The sequence below is a fragment of the Pteropus vampyrus genome, unplaced genomic scaffold (genome assembly GCF_000151845.1).
Source record: "Pteropus vampyrus isolate Shadow unplaced genomic scaffold, Pvam_2.0 Scaffold75, whole genome shotgun sequence".
Classification (NCBI taxonomy): Eukaryota; Metazoa; Chordata; class Mammalia; order Chiroptera; family Pteropodidae; genus Pteropus; species Pteropus vampyrus.
In genome coordinates, this window is record NW_011888856.1 from 1,641,254 (window position 1) to 1,662,617 (window position 21,364).

A 21,364-nucleotide genomic window follows, 5' to 3' on the forward strand; every position below is an offset into this window, starting at 1 on the left:
TTTTTTTTTTACTACATTTATTGCATCTAAACTTTTGATTCCTCTGCAATAGATTTTGCTGTAAAGACTAGGGTTAGAAATTCTTATTCTTTTCTCCCCCCAGCTACCACAAAACATTTGTTAAATAATCTCTTTTTCCCAGTGATACTGTGTCATCTTTACTACATTTTTATTTGACCTATTCTACAGTATCACCTCAATACTCATGTACCAAATACAATACTATTTTAATTCTCTTAACTCTATAATACATGTAAATTTTCTTTATTGCTCTTTCAAACTTTTATTGGCATTTTCAGTATTATTCCTTTAGACACGTTTTGTTGTGCACATTTAACCTGAATTTAAGATATTGTTCACTGTAGCTGCGGATAAATGGTGAGAAATTAGAAGAACTCTTATCTGAAAGAGCTGTCCAGTTTCGGGCCATTCAGCGCCGGCTATTAACAAGATTCAAAGATAAAACACCTGCACCCCTCCAACACCTGGACACCTTGCTAGATGGAACTTACAAGCAGGTAAGTATAATGTTAGTAATAGTTTTTTTACTATGGGATATAATTTTTCCCCTCACCCTAAAGTTAATGTGCCAGAATATGAAGACATTTCTTTTCTATGTCTTATGGAGCAGTGAATAGCACATAAGCTTTAGAGCCAGAAAAACCTAAGTTCCAACTCAAGCTCTGCCACTTTCTAACCCTGTAACCTTGAGTAGATTACATAAGATCCATCAGTTTTCACATTTTACGTCCCACGATTGTTGTGAGGTTTTTCATTCAGATATGAGAAGCAGCCAGCACAATGCCAGGCACATTACATGTACTTGATAAATAGTAGCTATTTTTTTTTTTTAACTTAAAACTGTCTGTTTAATGAATAGCTCTAATGATCTGTATTCTTAGTTTGCTAAGACGTAAACATCATTTTTTAAGTTCTAGAACTGACCAACATTATTAATCAAGATGGTTTTGAAAGCAATAACTTCTCTTATCTTTTAAGTATTAACCTTATGTTTTAAATTACATTTAAGCATTTTAAAATTTAAAATAACTTCAAATTTAAAGAAGAGTTACAAAAGTAGTACAAATAACCGTATTTATCAATTATTAACATTTTGTCACATTTGCTTTTTTTTATGTCTTCTCTCTTTGTGTGTACATAGTATTTCCTGAACCTATGTTGCAGATATCATATTTCATTATTTCTAAATACTTAAGCATGTATTTCCTAAGAATGAGCTAATTCTTATATATAACCACAGTACAATTATCCAGTTCAGGAAATATAACATCTTGATAATTTGCAGTCTGTACTCAAATTTCTTCATAACAATTTCTCCTCAGTAGAGGATCCAACTTATCTGATGTTTCCTCAGGATCAGATTGAGCGTATGCATTTTTGGTAGGAATGCTATTAAAGTTCGGGTTGTGTTGTTCTCAGTGTACCATGTCAGGACGCAAATGATGCCACTTTACCTGATTATTGGTGATGTTAACTTTGATCTCTTGCTTGAACTAGCATTTGCCAGGTTTACTCATAATAAAGCTATAATTTGTTACTTTATAATATTAAGTGATCTAAAAGAGTTAAATTTTAAGCTAAAACTTTCCCCCTGAAAGCTATATCTACAACTCAAAACCTAGTTTGCTAAGTGCCAGATTCCGAGGAGGATGTATTAGGAATCTAGGAAATAGCTATCGGAATCTGGCATGGAGACCAGTGTTCATTGATTCAGCTTCTAATGTGCATTTGTCTAAATCTCTCAGCCACACCACGGGGCTGAGTTGGAAGAGTGGTGGTACAAGATCATACTCGTGATGTGGTTCCAGCCCACCCTGTAGACAGAAGAAAACATCTGGCATTTATACCACCCCGACTTTTCCTCACAACTCAGTTCTAAAGAGAGGCAGCCTGATGTTACTCAATGTGCGTCTAGATTATTTACGTAAATTACCATTGCCTTATTTTCCTCCTTTACATGGTTTCTAATATTCTTAATATCCTGGAATTGATAAATAGTAGCTATTATGATTAGTGTTATTATTAGAAATTCTTGGTGCATCCTGTAATTATCATTATAATTCTCCCATTGTCTTATGCAGCAGCTGGCTTACACTTCTAGTATTTATGTCAGTTAATGTTTTGAGATGGAATTCTTAAGCAACCCTTTGTTCTAGTTCAAATGCTTTTTTCTTCCTCTTTCTCATTTTCCCTCCACCAACGGTTTATCATTTGCATGGCTCGGGTGATCTGACTCTCAATCCAAGGCATTATATCTCCAAAACTATTCAAAATTATCACATGTGGGTTGAATAATAATTTTAAAAATTTTAGTTTCATGGGTAAGGCCTCTACTAGTTCTATTATAATGAAGTCAGCTTTGACTTACTACATTATGTTTTCTCATATTTCTACAATCTGTTTCAAAATCAGTTTGATGGTATGCACATACGGTTGATTTTTAATTGAATTTTTTATTGAGATAGTTGTATATTCACATTCAATTATAATAAAAAATACAAGTAGATCTCATGTATTCTTTACATTTTGTAAAACTACAGTATAATGTCACAACCAGGATGTTGATCTTGGTAAAATCCACAGATTTAGTTTAGCTTTCCATAATTTACCTGTATTCTTTCGTGGGTGTGTGTGTTAAGTTCTGCACAATAGTACCCCGTGTGTACGTGTATGCACCGCCGCATTTGAGACGCCGAATGGCCCGTCAGCACAGGACTCATGTGTGTGACTCTTCAACAAACCTCTGTGTCCTCCTCCACTGCATCCTCTTGATTTTGAAAGGACAAATTAAATACTTTTTTCAGTTAGTTTCCCTAGAGGAAAAAAAGTAGCTTACTATGTAAACATCAGTAACTGTATTGACAATACATTCGTGTCTTGAAACTTTCACGTCTGTTTGAAAAGTTATCAATTTGGGGGACAGTCTGTAGCAGCTGTAGGGTTCCGGAAAGAGTGTTGAGCTCGGAGTCCAAAGACCCCATTTCTGTTACTTATTCGCTGAGTCGCTTTTGGCAATCCCCTTACCCTCTTAGAGCCTCAGTTTCTTTCTATTAAATAGGGTAAATACCATGTTGTTACAAAGACTCTATTCCACAGTGTACATGGAAATTCTTGGTAAATTGTTCCACTTTGACTGACTACATTATGTTTTCTTGTATTTCAGATGGCCGGTTTCTTTTCTGCTGATTTCTTTTGTGTTTCTCAGGACTGAGTGCCATTTTCTTTCGTGCTGGAGCAGTTATGTGACTGCTCGTCGGCAGTGACTTTCAGTTCCACACTTTCTCTCTTCGGTACACTTTTTGCTTTGGTTTGTTTTTCGTTTTCTTTCTTTTATGCCTCCTCTTCCTTCGTATCTTTTTGTTGACTTGCTATCATTCTCAGGTATCCTGCTATCCTTGGGGCTAAAGATACACTGAATCTTGTCTTCATTGATGCTTATCTTTTTGCAGACACAATGGCTGAAGGGTGTTTCAAGGGATTAGATGAAGATAGTTGATTTAATGTTTCCCATATTTTCTATATAGCAAGACTTCTTTTGTCTTTTATGCATTTAAAGTGCTCTTTTTCTTCCTGCTTATTTTCAGGGTTGGGTTTTTCCATGATATGTAATATTACAGACAAGATGATCAAAACCATAGGTTTTGACTTGAATCTATATTTTAAGTCTCATTTCTTAGATTAAAAAAGAATGAACAAGCTTTTGAAAGAAAAATCTGAACACTACATAAGAAATTTGACTTAGTTTTACTGTAATTTACTACCCAATTTTATTATATATATTTAAATTATAGTGAGATATTGATTGTTCTCTATTTTAATTCTTTTTAGTTAATTTTTAATGACATAGTCAATTTAATACATGAATACAATTTCCCAAAGAAAATTACAAGACTATACACAATGCTAAATTTTCCAACATGGTTCTTTATCATCTTCTCAGAAGTGTAATCACTTTCATATGTTTTTGTGTCTTTCCAGATCTTTTCTTCACATTCGGAAATGAAATATTGTTTTGAGAGGCTAAAAATATTCATAAGTAGTATCATAGTATATGTATTAGTCTACCTGTCTTTTTTTCTCGTTCTTCTAACAGTATGTACTGGAGCTCTTTTCTGTATTAATGTGTAGATCTACTTCTCTATTTGTAATGGTTGCATAATATTCTATAAGATAGACATTCCGTGGCATGGACAACACAATTTATTAAAGGGGAAATCTTAATAACTGTTTTAATGTGGATTCTAACACTGGGAAAAGTTCCTTTTAGACAAATCTAAGCTAGCATATGACATACCTCACTAACATATACCTTCAGTTTGGTCTGCGTTTTTTTATCTTCATAGTTTGCCTGGATAGTGGGCATGATTTACTTGGCATGTTAGCCAAGGCCATGAAATAATGAGCCCTGATAGAGTCTGCTCTTACTCTCCATGGCATAACTCTGTGGCATGACTGTTACTAGGTTTTGTTTTAAAGTGTTTCCCCAATATGCCATTTTTAAGTTTAGATCTGCTACCTGTGTGGAGTCCTTGTTTTCTCACGTGCAGGGAGCTTTTAATTTCTGTTAATCCTTCTGTGGATCTTAGTGCCACTTTAGTTCTACCAGGAGCGGTAAATAAGCAGTCTGAGCCGTGCAGCGAAAGATTTACATGCTGACCTGTTTAACACCACGCATCTGGAAGATGCTGTATTGCCACCACTTAACGAAGCAGTGATAATTAGCTTATGTGAAGGGAGAAGCTGTAGCCAGTATCCTAAAAACAGTGTGTAAACTCTCTGAAGGCAGGGGCTTTGCTTTTGGTCTTATTCATTGCTGTACTCTTAGCACAGTACATTTCTTGCCACATTATAGCTGCTTCATAAATATTTGTTCTACAAATGAATACTTTGTTGCCATTAAGATAATTTCTTGAACCTATATGTCTGTGACAAGGGTAGCACTGTGAAGAGCAGAGCAGCAGAGAATTCTTTCAGTTCAGGCTCATGAATCGTTAGGATGGTTTATTCTTAAATCCTCAAAAGCCACCAGGAAATGAAAATGCTTCTCTCTTCCTAAATAATAAGGTAAACTGTCATAGCTAGGAAGTTTTTTATAGCTGCAAATTCTCGGCTGAGAAAATCTTTTCTGTTCTTTTTCTGTGCGTCTGTGTGTGCCAGAGTTAAATACATAACAATCATCTGTTGAAATACATCTCTGCAGATAGGACGTTGTTGCGGTCGAACCCCTGCATACTCTTGAGTGACATGAGAATTAATTGGGCTTTCTCAGTATTGATACATATCTAGAAGCGTGAAAAGTTTGATTCTCTTCATTTTCTAGTTACATAGTTGTTGAGTTCTTCTTCTTGGAAGGCAAATTTTTTTTTTCTTAAAACATACCCTTTGAGGAGCTAGGGTAGGATATAGAAGTGTAGAACTGAAGAGGGTTTGGGGGTCTTATGGGTGAGATAGATGGTCCAGGAACTGCAGTGAATTCCAGTAAAGGCCTTAGGACAAACTAAAAGTGAAGTTCAAGTCCCTTCATATACAAATGATTAGGCATTGCTGAGTTGTCTGTAATGTGAGGTAGTTTGTATGTTATACTCATTCATGTAACAGAGTTAACGATGGTACGCTCATGGGTTCTGAGGTCAAAGTTTGGCTTACTACCTCTTCGCTCAATAATAGTAGCCTTTGTTATTTAGGCACCCGAGGCCAGCCTACCAGATACGGAAGTACGTAAGGCCAGGGCAGGCACAATGGGATCTGTGTCTTTGGAGTTTAGCAGAAACTTGGGGTACCACTAGCTTCTACAGTGAGCAGTGAAGTGGGCCTCTAATCTTCGAATGACCTGGATTTTAGGTGCCTTTGATTCTGGTCCAGCAAGAACCTATTGGAGAAAGCCTTTGCTTCTAAGGTTGCGGTAGGACATCCAACATTGTTTCCTGTAAATACATGTCAATAAATGTTCTTGCGTTTGAGCTGGCATGTCTGCTGTATCCTGGTGTAATGATTAAGAACTCTGTGTCTAGAGTCAGCTTGCTGTATTTCAGTCTTGGTTCTGTGACTTCGGGCAAATTACTTAAAGAGAAAACAGAAACTTCCCACCTGTAGAATGGTGCCTTCTTCCTGGGGTGGTCGCGAGAATCGAAGTGTCTACACACATAAATTGCTTAGAATAGTGCTTGAAACACAATAAGCTCTCGACAAATGTTAACTACATTTTTGAGGACTAGTCTTCATTTTCATTGACTGATAAGTTATGCCATCTCAAAAGTTGTGCTATTTATTGATCAGATAAAGAGGATATCATGATATATCATCTTTCCAAAGCTGCTGCCTGGCAGCCTTACAAATCTAGACCTCAGCTGAGAATCAAGATTCTGTATCCTCAGGGGCATCCCCAAACTCCTTCAGCACACCTGCTGGGGGAACGTTTGGTTTCCTGAGAGGATACCAAAACGGAAGGGGCATCAGGATCATGAGGTCAAGTGGCCATGTTCCCCAAATCCCTCACTATTTCATCTGATGTATTCCTGAAGGAAAATTGCTCAATCAAAAAATATTTCACACATGCGCCCGCACGCGCGCGCGCGCGCACACACACACACACACACACACACACACTATTTCACAGAAATGTACCAGATTATAGTTCCATTAGCAGTATATGAAAATGTCTGTTTTCTAGGTACTATTCCTTTGAGCTTTACAATTTTTAACCGAAAGATAATTTATTGCTTTAATCTTTCTTCTTTTGCTTACCAGTGAGGTTGAGCATTTTAAAAATGTTAATTGGTCATTTGTATTTATTTTTTTTTGTGATTTACATATGTACGCCTTTTTATCAAGTACTTTAGCTTTTTCTTGCTATTTTGTGACTATTAGGAGTGGTAATCTTTTACATTTTTGTTCTACGTAAAAATACTTTTTGTATATGAGGGATGTAATCTCTCTTTATATATATATAAAAGTTTTACTAATTTGTCATTTGCCTTTATTTTTATTTAAAAAAATTTTTTTTTGATATGTAAAATTTAAAAAGTATTTACATAGTAAGATATATCCATCTCTTTTCTTCAGGTTTCTCTGTCTAGGAAAGCCTGCCCCATGCCAACAGTACTTGAACATAGACCTATAAGTTATTCTAACATTTTTCTGTTACGGTTCTTTGTGTATACTTTGTAAATCCATGTGGAATATATTATGTAACTTAGTAGGAATCTAACAACCTCACCAAAAATGACGAGCTAGTTCTTATTGCATAATCCATTTTTCTCCTACTGAACTGAAAAGCTGCTCGTATCATTTAGCGCTTTTACTATATAGAAAACCACTTGAAACCTTAGTAGCTTAAAACAACAATTCAGTATTGTTCATAAGTCTCTGGATCACCTGGGCAGTTCTGTTGATCTAAACCATTCTTGGCTCATCTTGACTGGAAAGACACAAAAACATATGAGATACAATTATCTTGTATCTCTGGTCAGCTGGTGGCTCACCTGGGGACTAGGTAGCATAGGACATACTTACATATTTGGCAGTTGGCTGACAGGTGGGAGGATTGTGCCATGTGTCTCTCTTGGCCCAGCACACTGACCTGGGCTTGTTCACGTGGTGGCTACGAGTTCCAAAGCACAATGCACAATGTTATTCTCCAAACGTCAGCCTGTGCTATCTCATAATTCCACATTGATTTTGACCAACCTAGATCAAAAGAGTAGGAAAATAGACTCTACCTCTTTATTGGAGGAGTGGAGAAATGTGGGTGTTTTTACAATCTACCCTGCTTCTTTTAGTCTGCTAAAATTCAGTTTGCTACTAAATTAACAAAATATTTTAAAAGAATTTTTTTAACCTTCTCTAACCCTTGACCTCAGGTTTTCTATACTTTTGACTTTCAAACCTAAGTTTTTGTTATCATTAAAATCTTATTCATTTTTAATCAGTTGTGGTTCATGGGCTCTGAAGATAATTTATCTTATAATTAATTAGGTTTGTCAAGATATGTTTAAAGCAAACAGAGCATCTATGCTGTTTTCAGGCTAATAAGATGGCCTGAATACTTGCTTATGTGCTTAGTTAGAGGATGGAATCTATTATCCAGTCTCCTTGTAGGTCTCCTCCTTAGCCCTGTCCAAGGCAAGCTTCATGGGCATGTGACCTGTGCAGGCACAAGAGCTCTGTATTTGGTTTAATGCTCTGTGGCAGACATCTTGACATTCTTACTGCTTTTTCTAGCAAGAGGCACTATATTTTCATTTTGTTCTGGGCCCCTCAAATAATGTAGGTGGTCCTGGCTTTGTCAGGGTACTAATTTCTAATGAGTAGAATAATACAACTGGGAGTTCAAATACAGAACAGAGTTCAAAGATAGAATGGCTTTATTACCACTGCCCAAAAACACCTTTAAGTTTCCCCAAAATGAAGAAAAAAGGATGTAGTGGGCATCAGTCAGAACTACTCTGGACAGCTCAAGGGCTTCTTTCTGGGAAAGGCATCTTGGTTAACTGACAGCGAAGGATTATCTCATTTAGGAACATCATCCTGCAATTACTTGTCTCTGGACATGTTGTGGATGGCGGCCTCTTTTTAGACTTGGTCACCGGCATCAAGATCCATCATCAATAGTTATGAATTTTGGTGCACAAAGGGGTTCAGCAAACCACTTTTATCCTGCTTTCAACCGCAAGTCATTTTCTATATCCTGTACCTTTGGTTGGATAGGAACCTCAAACCCACATCAACACTTTACTGTTACTGGCATATCTGTCTTACATAGTATCAACCTACTATTATATCACACTCCACTGGGGGCATCTACCAAGCACGCCTCATTAAGGCCAGTCTATGGCTGAAGCAGGGGTAGGGGACTAGCACTATCACTCTGGGAAAAGCATCTCATGATGCTTACATGGGAAGGATCTGGCCTCTAGTGAATGAAGATTTTCTAGTTGCTCACGACTATTTCAATAACTTATTCTAGAATTTTGGGAAGGCAAGCTTACTTCTGGAAATAACTTTTCACCTTTAGTTCTAGCTTTAGAGGCATACGGTTGAAAGAAAGTAAGCAGATCAAGATTTCCATTTTTTTCAGCAGTGTAAAACCTAAATTTAATCATTTGTATAATTGGAATACTGCCTTGTCAATTATCTGAATTTATTTTTGGAGGAACTAAGAAAGAAGTAAGGGAAGAGAAGGGAAGTTCATGTGTATTGAGCATCTGAGTCTGAGGTAAATTTCATTTGTTAATTCATTTATTATTCACAGTCATCTTGTGAGGGTGGCATTATTGTTCCCATTTTCGAATGGAGAGCTTGAGACTCCGAGCAGTGTTAAGCAGTTTGTTCAGTATTACAGATATTAAGCAAGCTATTCCCAAGTCCACGCTTCAGTATGTCATGGGGCATTTTTACTGTAATCATTTCCATGGGGAACAGATATCCTAGGTTTTCTGCAGCAAAACTACAGCCAGGTTAAAGAAAAAGAAGACTCGTGGAAACTATTTGTGCATATTCACAATATATATTCACGATCATCCAATGTTAATTGTGTAGACCCTTATCAGAAAGGAAACAAGATCTTCTGGAGAGTTCCCCAAAGTATATGTTACATCTGAAACTTGAATATCAGAGGAAGAGGTGACTTTGTTAATTCATTAGCTTATACTGAAGTTCAGGATTTTTTTCTTTTCTTTCTTTCTTTTTGCCATCAAATGCTAATGCTTATTGCATTTGGCAGAAAAGCTTCGGAAAATAAGTTCTCTTCATGTTATAAAATTTTCACGTACATTTATTAGTCAATCCAGGACTGATTGGTTGAATTGAAATAGGGGAAATTTAGACTTACCCAACGGTTTGGCTTATGTTTTGATGCTTTTATGTGTATTGAGATTTTTTTTCCCCCCATTCGAACACTAACCCTCTGTTGTAGCAGAGGAAAAATGTTTACTAATCTGAAAGTTTAATTGTGTCAGATGACATATGTGTGATGTAATGACTGATAGTCATTAATGTTCTAGAAAAAGCACTTGGCTGATTTTTCTCTTCTGCAAAACAGAGGCTGTATTAGGGATAATTTTAAACAGAGATCTTATGGTTTGGATTTGCTATTTGTTACTTTTTCTGTACTTAAAACTTCCTTCTACTCTGTTTATTTGTATGGTATTGATATATATAAAAATCATTTTAAGTCACGCAGAAGTCTGAGGGCTTTTGGTCCGTGACTTCTTAAAGGAGCATGATTTTGGCTGACAACACAAAGGAATATGTGATGAAACCATTCAGAGGCCTACTTTCCTCTTTGCCATTGGCAAGTAAAACACAATATGTTGGTAGGTTGAGAAGAAGGCACTCATTTTCCTTATACCTACTTACGAGCTGAAAAGAAGTCCATTCTCTTCTGAGAGAGAATAAACAAATCAGAGAAGGGGCCCAGAAATTCGCAACCATATGTTGGGGATTAATGGGAAAGGCAAGTTAAAAAAAAAAGGCATGGTTAATAAAAAGAAGTTTGTATGTTGTTACCACATAATTCTACTGTTGGATATCTAAGAAAATAATTCACAGAGGACAAAAATAACCTTCATCAAGTTGCTCATTTACAATATTAATCACCTTTGCAAGAAGTTATCAATGATTAGGTTTATTGTACTACCATTTGATATATTGTTTCATATCATTATTTTAAATGGAATAATATAAGACATTTTAAATAATTGAGAATATTAATATGTAGTAAGTTACAAATAATGAAATAGGTGTGTCTATAATAGATGAGTGCAAAGATTTGGAAGGAATACAACAAATGAAAATGATGTACATTTGTTTTTGATGACTTTAAATTCTTAAGCAATTTTCTTTAATATAATCGTAAATTGATAAGCACGGAAATAATTTTTTTATAATATGTGAAACTTAACACTGCTGAACTGTACACTTGAAAATAGGTAGGATGGTAAAATTAATAGCCTTAGTATTTTGCCACAATTTAAAAAAGTTACATATTTTTGAAAAACGGGATGTGGCCACAAACTCCTGGTCTTCATTGGTATTTTCTGAGGGAAGTATTTTTTTCTCTCCTGTATGTGCCTTATAAGCTTATTTCTCTAGTCTCTGAATGTTTAGAACTTCAGATTATCATCCCAGATATGAGCATAGTTTATTCCTATACACTCAAAAGAGAGCAATGAGGTAACTGACTGGTATGCTGGAATGAATATACGAATAAAGGTGGGTGTTGTCTTGCTGACCTTTACCTCATTAGTCCCTCAGCCAGACTAGAGAAGTATATAAAGCTCTTTCAAAATCATATAACATTTTCTTCATCCAGGTCAGAGTGCTATCTAGAATGTGATCTCAGATGTATATTTGTTACAGATACATCACTGATGTGTTCAGTATATGTGTGTCGCTATATGGTCTAGCCTAACAAAAATACACGTGAAGCCACAAGTATAAGTCATATATGTAATTTTTAGGTTTCTAGTAGCTACATTAAAAAGTAAAATGAAACAGGTGAAATAAACATCATTTCAACATATAATCAAAAATTATTAATAAGATATATCTTTTTTTTATAGTAAATCTTTAAAACATGGTTTATTTTATGCTGCAACGTATTTCAAGTGCCGAATAGCCATATGTGCTAGTGGCTACTGTAGTGGGCATTACAGTTCTAGTTAGCATAGTTGTCAATTCGTAATTTTATATTGTTTCTTATAATGTCTCTTTTCTCGATGTGTTCTTTCCTTTAGTTCTTTTAAATTCTTGTTGGTAATGAGACTGTCTTTGACCCAATGATTTTCACTCATCGAATGTGAATAGCAAGCCGTGGGAAGCACTCTTAAATGGTTTTGGGACCACAACCTTTCCTTCAGATATTGTTAAAAAAAAAAAAAATCAAATTTGTGACAACAGGCTTAGGACCCAGTTCCAGCTCTTTCTGGCTCTCTGACCTTGGACATGTCACTTAACTTCTCTAAACCTTGCTTCTTCAATTTCGTCTTTGGACCCTTAGAACCTGTCGGAGCAGCATTCAGCATGGTGCTCATCTTCTAGTAAAATTCCCAATAAACATTTATTATACCTGGTTATGGTCAGGGCAGGGGACTTAGTGTCTTTGATTTCTCACAGTTTAGAATTTCAGGGGCAGATGTGGCCTTCAGTGTCATCTAACATCAGCCCAGACGGAGGTGTGGTCATTGACCAGAGCATTTGTCGGATGGGCTCTAATGATAGTGATCTAAGTTGCAGGGCTTTGTGAGACTGGATTAGGTTTCAAATAAGAGATGTAAGTGCCAAGTATTGTAACACTGGAGTTATGCTTCCTTGGACTTAGCAAAGTAACACTAATTGACGTTAATGAGTGTCATACATAAATCAAAGGATAGCATACCTATTAGTGTATAAAAAAATTTTACTTTTAATACTCATCTGGTATGCTTTACTTTCCTGGGCATATGCGTTTTTTATAAATTGAATGCATATTTCTTTATCAGCATGTTCTTTATTTAGTATTTTGAGTTTTCTGTGTGGTAGAGTTAGTTTGAAAAACTTCCTAGATTGTAAATTCAGTGTTAGGATTTTATTTCGGTGAATTTATCAGATTCAGAAATTCTAAGCATTCTAAGCCAAAGTAATCAGGGGGTATCCTATTCTGCTAAAATTTCATTCTATTTGTTGTTTGATCTTTTAAAAATGTTAGTCTTTTGACTAACTCAGAAGCAAGGTGTTTCTAATATTACAATAAAGCTATTTATGGGCCCATTATAAGGAAACGAAAATCTTATCTTTTTGTGTCAGTGATGAGAGAAAAATATATAAGTGGCCTCCAATTATCTGTAATTGTATGAGGTTTTCTTTCATTTATGTTATCTGTCTTCCTGTTTAATCCCATCTAGCACAATTATTCCTTTTGTATTAGTGTTCTGTAGATGGAGTTCCGAAGAGTTTGAATTGTGAGTTAACAATGATCACAACCCTCCCAACCCTCCTGTCCCCCTTCCTCGCCTCCCCCTTCCTCTCTCTCTTGAAATACAGGAAAACAGAGCCAGATTCCTAGAAAGATTATTTTATAGTCTTAACAAAGTAAAAGATGTACAGTCTTTTAAAGAGTATCTGTGAACAGCTGAGTGGTTTTATCAGTTCAGAGATAGGTTAGTGTGTATGTTAATAAACGGAGTACTGCTTGAAGGTGCCAAACATAACCAGGGATAAATTGAGGTGGTGTATTTTTAAAAAGACAGTTTTGTGAGATGCAGCTGTATATCCAGGAACAAGGTGGTAGTAAGTAAAAGCAATTTCATTAAAAGCAATGAACTTTGTCCAACTTTAAATGTATTTAAATGTATTGCCATTCTTCCTGGGAATCAATAGAATGCCTGCGATAAAATCAGCAGATATTTAACTATTTTCCCTTATGGGCCCCCTCTATTGTTGTTTTCAAGTTTCCTTTTATATGATTTTCAAATGTCTTACAGCAGGATATTAGATTTCAGGGAAATCCACTCACCCCTCCCACCTAAATATTGATTCTTTGCCTCGCTCTGCGCCCATCCAGGATTGGCTTCCGGCGGGTACTTAATGTTCTTGTTCAGATGATGGGCTCAGAGGCCATATTCTTGAAGATAGATGTCTTTTCCATGGAAGTGACAGATTTTCACTGGGCCATCTCCCTCCATCTTTTATCCCATGTTTGTGATTCAAGGTAGAGGTGTGTAAGAGGATTGGCCCTTGCTAAACTGAGGCCATGAACTCAAGGATGCTCACAGGTCCTGGTCCTTAGGATCTATTGTGTCAAATATTTGCCTGACACATTAGATTAAACTAATCTTCTGAATGTAATTATCTGTATTTTTTGTTTGTTTTTGTCCTATCCCATTCCAAGACTTTCGGGGGATTCCTGTTGTCTGTCCAATTAAGTTGAGACTTCTCACGCTGGCATTCAAAGATCTCTGAAGACTGAAAACCCAACTCTTCCTAACATTAACTGCTACTCCTGCAAAACCTACATGCCAGCATATCTAGCCTATCCTCTTAAAAAAAGCTTTATCGATGTATAATTTGCATACTGTGAAATTCACCCATTGTAAATGTACCATTTAATGATGTTTCGTATGCTTATAGAATTGCGCAGCTGTCACCACAATCCAATTTTAGAACTTATCATTATTTCCCAAAGTGCCTTCGTGCACATTTACACCTAATCCCCTCTCCCATCTCTAACTCCAAGAAACTCCTAATATACTTTCTGTCTCTTTAAATTGGCCTTTTCTGGATATTTCATGTAAATATAATTACACAATAATTAGGTTTTTGGATCTGGGTCCTTTTACCTAACAATGTTTCTGTGGTTCATCCATGTCGTAGTATATGTCGGGAGATTGTTCCTTGTTATTGCTGAATTGTTTTCTTTTGTGGTGTGACTATACCACGTTTTGTTTTTGTCAGTTGGTAGACATTCGGATTGTTTCCAGTTTTGACTAGTAAATGAATAATTCTGTTACGAATATTCATGTACATGTCTTTCTTTGGACACATTTTTTTTTTTCTTGGTAGATTATTAGTGGAATTGCAGTGTCATGGTAAATTTACGTTTGACTTTTTAGGAAATTGACAAACTGTTTTTCTTAGTGTGGTGTCATTTTATATTCTCGCCAGCAATGCATGAGAGACCTGTCTTCTTCTTTTCATCACCATCGCTCCTTATTGTTGTTTTTTATTGTAGACATTCTAGTGGATATCTTATTATGATATCAATTTGCATTTTTTCTAATGACAATGACATTGAGCATCTTTTCATTTGCTTATTAGACTATCTCTTTTGATCAAACTTACCCTATGCATTTCTTTGATCACGCCTTTGTTTATGCTAAATTCACTACCTGAATCTCTCCTTTTTCTTCCTATCTTCCTTTTTGGAAGCTTCCTATAAAGGCTGTCTTATTTTGAAGCCTTGCCTTACTTCATCTTGCCCCTCCCAGTTTTCTGTAATCTCTCTCCGCTTGATACCTCAGGAGCACTGTGATTGAATCTCTGCTGTGACATTTACTTGTATGATTCTACCTGATATTATAGTTATTTGAATACTCGTTTCTTTTCTCCTGGTGACTGGCTGGGACCGATTCTTTGCTTGCCCATCAGTACACAAAACGGTGACATAACTGGGAACATACTCCATGACCGTTTGCCCCACAGACTTGCAGAGGAAGAGAGGCTGCGTCAGGGAATAATGACGGGCTAGGTGGGCTCAGTTTCAGTTCCGCGTTAGCCGCAGCAGAATGCTGCTCTCTCACTTCGTCAGGGTCATTCTTCAATGTAGTTTCAAGTTCCTTGCTTTCTTTAGGGCATGGACTCCAGCACTGATCATTTCAAGTGATTCCTTCCCTGGACCCATGAGTCTCTAGTTCTGTTCTTTCCTTTTCTTTAGGAAACCGTGTCAGAACACTGTCACCGTTCCTGCTGCGACTTGAAAACCTGCCTCCAAACTCACGTACCTAAAATTCTAGCTTCACCTTGGTCAGTCACGCCTCCCATTTCTCTCAGTCAGTCAGCATTCCCTCCATCTCACTGCTCAGCCCTTCCCACTCCCAGGAGACGGCTTCAAATCCCATTTTGTCAGGAAGGTTGAGACCCACAGGTATGTGTGTCTCTCCCATTTTCTCGCCAAGCCTCACCTGTCTTCCTTCTTGTTTCAAGGAATGAGGTTCCTTTCTCTCCTTCAGAATTAGTCCTTCACTTGACCCTTTTGACCTTCCACTAGCTTCTGGAATACTAATTTATTAGTCATTTATTCTGGCTCATATTTTCGATCTTGTTTCTGTTCCTCCCCTACAGCCTGTAAACATGCCGAAGTTTATCCCAATCTAGATCTGCCTCCTGTAACTTTTCTTTGTGCTTCTCTTCTAGATGCCACCCGTCCTTTCTTTTCTTCTTTCACGTACTTGTCTCATAAGAACTGTTTGTTTATTTTCTGTGCTCTCTCACCTCCCATTTCATTTCTCCATCCATTTTTTTTTTTTTACTGTTAAGAAAAACTACGCAAGGTGAACTTTATTAACATATTTTTAAGTATATAGTATAGTTTTGTTAACTGTATACATGTTGTTATACAGCAGATCTCCAGGACGTTTTTATTTTGCCTGACTGAAGGGCTATACCTGTTGCATAGCAACTCGCCAAGCTCACCCTGCTCCCTCCTGCCTGCCCCTCCCACCCAACTGCCTGCCCCACTCCTGGCAAGATAAGGGAACCATATAGATAAATAATCTGGCTCAGAATATCGGAATTGCTTTTGAACTTCAGGCAAGCTAATGGCAATATTTAATGATGAAGCTGTTTTTTGTTTGTAATTTTTGGGTATAGTGAAGTGATTTAGGGAGTGCCTTAGATATTAGTTCTATTTAGGTAGTTTGAAACATCGCATGTTAAAAAAAACTGTGTTGGCACATTTTTAGCTGGGAAAAGAAGATAAAATTATATAGAAGGTTAAATTTGGATTGTACACATGGAGAAGTGGATCACAGAAGAATTAAAAATGTTCCTTTTTTTTTTTTTTTTGGCCTCATATACCTCTAGTATAATGTAGGCCCTATGTATACATAAGGGAATAATTAAATACAGAAATGCAGCCTACTTGTTAGCCAGAAAGGATGCCTGGAACATGGGGATAAGCTTGGATATTTGTCTAATGTTAATTGGAATATTGGTTTTCAGTTAAAGATGCCAAATCTTCAGAATAGTAATTGGATTTAGCTTCCTATTTAGCAAACTACTTCAAATCCCTGAAGTATCCCACATCCGAAACTAATTTTCCTTGATTGTATCAAGTTTAGTCATGAACAGAACAAGGGTTGACATAGTTTTTTAATATTTAAAATATTTCTTGACAAGATTTCAACACTGTTGCTTGTCCACAAACCTTATTGTTAAGTTCATTAATGTCAGAGAAAATCTTAGGCTCTGTGGAACTAATTTTACAACTTTGCAAAACTGTCTCCTTAAAACAAATCGTTTTTTTCCTATACATTTAAATTTAAACTCAGATTTTGATCAGATTTCAAGAAACAACACAAAAATGGTGTATTTCATATTGTTTTTTAATATAAACCTATATGTGTGCTTAATTTATCTCCTTTAGATTCAGTCTAAGAAAGGTATTTTGTGGTGGTTCTTCATCTTAAAAGTGTTTTCAGGCTACAAATGTTTAATGTGATGTGTCATAATATTTGGAAATAGTTTTAAAAAGTTTATTAGAAAGAATAGGGTATTGATCTTTGAAATTTAGGGAGTAAGAGATTCAGGTTAAGGGATTTTTTTTTTTTTCCAAATATTTATTGAGCAGTTACTATGTATAGGTTTCTTTGTGTTTGGAAGAAGTATATTAAAGTGTTTATGATGTGGCTTATAACCTAAAGGAGCATGATTTTCTACTGATGATAATTATAAAGATAGATGAATATTACCTCTTAGTCTAGTTTTTTGCCATTGAGGATGATCACTTAGATATTCAAAAGGATAAAATGGTGCTTCTTAAGTGAAATATGAACAGATACATCATATATAATTTTTAAATTAAATGTATTATCAGATGAAAATCATTTTAATTGACATTAACAGTGACTAATAGGAGCTATATAGCTCAACAATAGATTGTTCTAATGTATTTTTTGTACGAGGACCCATCTTCTTGGAAAAATTTGTAGCCGTGTTTCTATGTCATTTTTTTTTTCCCAGGACCCCAGACTTATATAGCAGTTAAGTATTGTATATTTTAGTTGAAGTGGATTTTCGGTCTGTTTTTAGTCTGTTTACAGGATAGAATTAACTGCCAGACCTAAAATTGCTCGTTGCTGGGCCTAGCGTAGAGCCTGGTGTGGCGCATAGCAAGTGTTTGAGACATATCTGATGAACTTGGTGGTGCTGTCCCAGGAGCAGGTGGCATTTTTTCAGGCAACTTCTGAAGGCGTGCCTTCTGTCTCTGCCAGCAGTTTCCTCTGGGACCAGGATGTTATTTTGCTAATGAGATACGTACTTTACGACTTGCATGTTCAGACCTACGTTTATCATTCCTACTCCTGGAGTTGAGCAGTCACTGCAGAAACTATGGGCAATGCTGAGAACCCTCCTTTGCTATGATTGTGTTTTACCTATCGAGTTGTTTTGGGACTCTGGAATTTTTATGATCCTTTTGTGCTTAAAAAGCAATTATTATCTTGGATCAAGAATAAGCTTCATCATCTTTCTGGTGTTGAGTTGCAAGTGTTTGAAAGGTTTATGCTGTAAACCATTTGAGGTAAATTAGTTTTTACATTCTAATTAGGATTACAGTTCTTTTTTTAAACGCATTTTTCCTGAGCCTGAATCACGGGTTCAGATGAGGGACTTCATCTGCCCAAATTTTGGTTTCTAGTTGGGTAGCACTCTCTTGAATCTGGCTTTTATTGTTAAAATAAAATTTACTTTTTATAAAAGTTAAAGCTGGTCACTACAATATTTGATATAGGTTAATAGGGAATGTAATTATCCAATAATAATTTGATACCCAGGACCTAGAAAAAGAGTCAGCTCATTTTTCACTATGAATTAGTTTTTCTGGACTCCTCATAGCCAATACTAGGTGATGAGTTAAATGATGGTTCCTTTAGCCTTGGAACAAGTACTGGTCCAGATCAAATGTGTTTTGATAGTAAATGTGTGGGGAATCAGGTATTTCTACAACTCTTGGTGCCTGAGAAACCTTATACGCTCATTTCTGTTCTTAGTTATTGTAACTTTCAGCTTTGTCCAGGTGGAGACTGTTGAGACCATGAATGATAATTTACCTAACCATTCCCTTATTAAGACTTAGATTGTGTTTAATTTTTGTTTTGAACATTTATTCTTTTTCCTAAAGTGTTCTTAAGATAGACTTTCATCATAGTATTTACTAGGTCAAAGAATAGGAACATTTTTTAAGGCTTTCATCTAAATGTCAAGATTGTTGCTTAATTTTATGAGCCCTGGTGCCACCAGCAGCATGGAAAGTGCAAGGGCGCTTCCTTAATTATCCCTGACAGTGTCTTCACTAGTAAGTACGTCAGTATCCCTGTTTGCAGAGCACTTTACAGAGAGTCGCCAAAAAAAAGTGTCTACATGGTCCTGTCTTAGAAGACCACCCAGCCCAGGTGGAGAGAGCAAAGATTTGCCCGTGGAAACAAGCACAGAACACTGGCGCGCATAGCTAAAGACAGGCTCGGCTCCTTATTTATGGTGAGTTACAAACCAGACCCAACAAAATTGCAGGTCTCTGGAGTGGACTGAGGCAGAGCGGGATGGGAGTGCCCCTGCTGCCTTCTCTTTTTTTGGGGATTCAGATCAATTCGTAGCGACTTCTCTGACTGCTGGAGGGACAGGATAGAAAGTGGGAAATGACCGGAATGATTGATTTTTTGATTGGATTATATAGTGAAATGAATTTAAATTATACCCACATGGAAAATTTGTACAAAAGTATCTTTCAAAACAATCATAAATGCTTTTATTTTATGTACCCTTAAAAAAATGAAGAATTACATTAAACACTATTATAGTAGAAAATTTATAAAATTAAAACAAATGCAGAACATAAAAATGAAAATGAAAAACACCCATAATTTCCTGTGAACGTTCCTCTTTCTGTGTATGTGTGTATGTGTGTATTATTTTAAAAACCGGGATCATTAGATAAAAGATGTTTTTGTAGTCCTATTTTTTCCTCTTAATTTTATCTCAGGAATATTTTCTATGTTATTATAAATATTATTGTAACATCTTATTTAGTGCTACATAATGGGTCAAAGTCAGCTTAGCTAATTTTCTAGTGTTGGATCTTTTGGTTGCTTTGAAGTCCTTATTTCTAGAAACAACGCTGCGGTAAACATCTTCGGAGGTAAAACTTGGTACATTCGTGACCGTTTCCTCAGGATGAAATTCTGCGTGTGGAATTGGCTGGGCCCAGGTTCCCGTGTGTTTGTCCAGGCTCCTGAGGCACGTTCCCCTTCAGAAAGGCTGTCTCAGCTTGTTCTCCCTCCAGCAGCATCTCTGTCAATATTGGGAGTTATCATTAAAGAACAAAAAATCTTTTGCCAGTTTTACAGTTGGCAGTGGTGTCTCGTTGGCAGTGGTTTTCGTGTGAGTTGGTAGTGTGCTTAGGCCTCAGTCCTGACCTTCGTCAACATTTGGGAGGAGCCAGCTCCTCGTTCAGCTGTAATGCTGGGCGCGCAGATCAGAGTACAGGACCCCCCGCCAGTTCTCAGTTTCTTCGTGGTTTTATCTTGTCTGTCCCTGGGCCTCGTAGTGGATCTGCTCTTCCACGAGGTTTCTGAACTCAAGAAATATGAGAAGAGCTGTGGTTCCTCAGCTCGTTTTACCGACAGGTTTCGTCCTCCTCTGGCTCTCTCACTCACGGCACTTACGATGGAACGTTTTACAAATGTGTTTTTACTTCAGACTGGGACTCTCAGTCCGTTTCTTCCTTCGATTTACCTTAGACTTGTCTCATTTCCTTTCACCCCAAGAAGTCCACCACCACTTCCACCAGTCATTGGTTTCCCCAAATGGCCTCAGTGGAACCCTAGGGCCTCAGTGGAGCCTCTTGGGCCATCAGGATAAAGGGTGGGGAGTCAACCTTCAACAGGAGTACCTCAGTTTTATTACTTTTAGGGATTGGGCTTCACTTAGGATTTCAGTTTTTAAATAGAAGCGCCATCTCCCTAGTTCTTAGTTTTTCTGAGTTGGAAGGGGCCTTGGAGGCTGCCTGGCCGGTCCCCCGCTTGCTGTACCCCTGGTGCGTAGCCTTCTTAGTCTCGCGTAAACACTTGTAGGGTGCTCTCTCCCCTTCTCTCTCTCTCTCTCTCTCTCTCTCTCGCCTTTAGAAACAGCGCAGGAATGAGTCATCTTCATTCTCTTGATCAGACAGTAGAATTGGCTAATACACTTTTTATTAGCTGTCAAAGTTAAAAATGAGATTCTACATTTAAAAACTTGACTTCTGGTTTCTCTTGAAACAGTTAGAAGTCCCCTCCACAGTGGACCCGCATTCCCCCGTGGTGTCCATCTGGCTGTCCCTTCCTGAGCGTCCTGCCTTCTGCTTGGTAGCCTCCACCACTAGTGTTGTCTCCTGACACTGAGCCCGAGGGTCAGATACCTTTTATCATCAAGTTTGTGAGGCTTTTGTTTCCCTTCATATTGTGAAGTTGAAAGGGAAGTTGTTCTTTGACCCCTATTTATAAAAATTAGAAAAATGAATGACAGACTGAAAGGTTTATGTACATTTTAGAGTTCAGAACACTATACTCACCAGTAAAGATCCCAGGGAGCCTGTGAAAAGCTATTGCCTTGACAC

General features: G+C 36.9%; 1 protein-coding gene across 1 annotated transcript in view; it reads left to right on the forward strand.

The window, feature by feature from the left end:
• The window catches only part of BBS9 (Bardet-Biedl syndrome 9), a 396,362-nt gene that overhangs the window by 205,245 nt on the left and 169,753 nt on the right, over window positions 1–21,364 (forward strand). Inside the window, exon 18 of the mRNA XM_011362511.2 lies at window positions 366–518. Within this exon, the coding sequence (XP_011360813.1) occupies window positions 366–518 (153 nt within the window). The remainder of the gene's footprint in view (window positions 1–365; window positions 519–21,364) is intronic.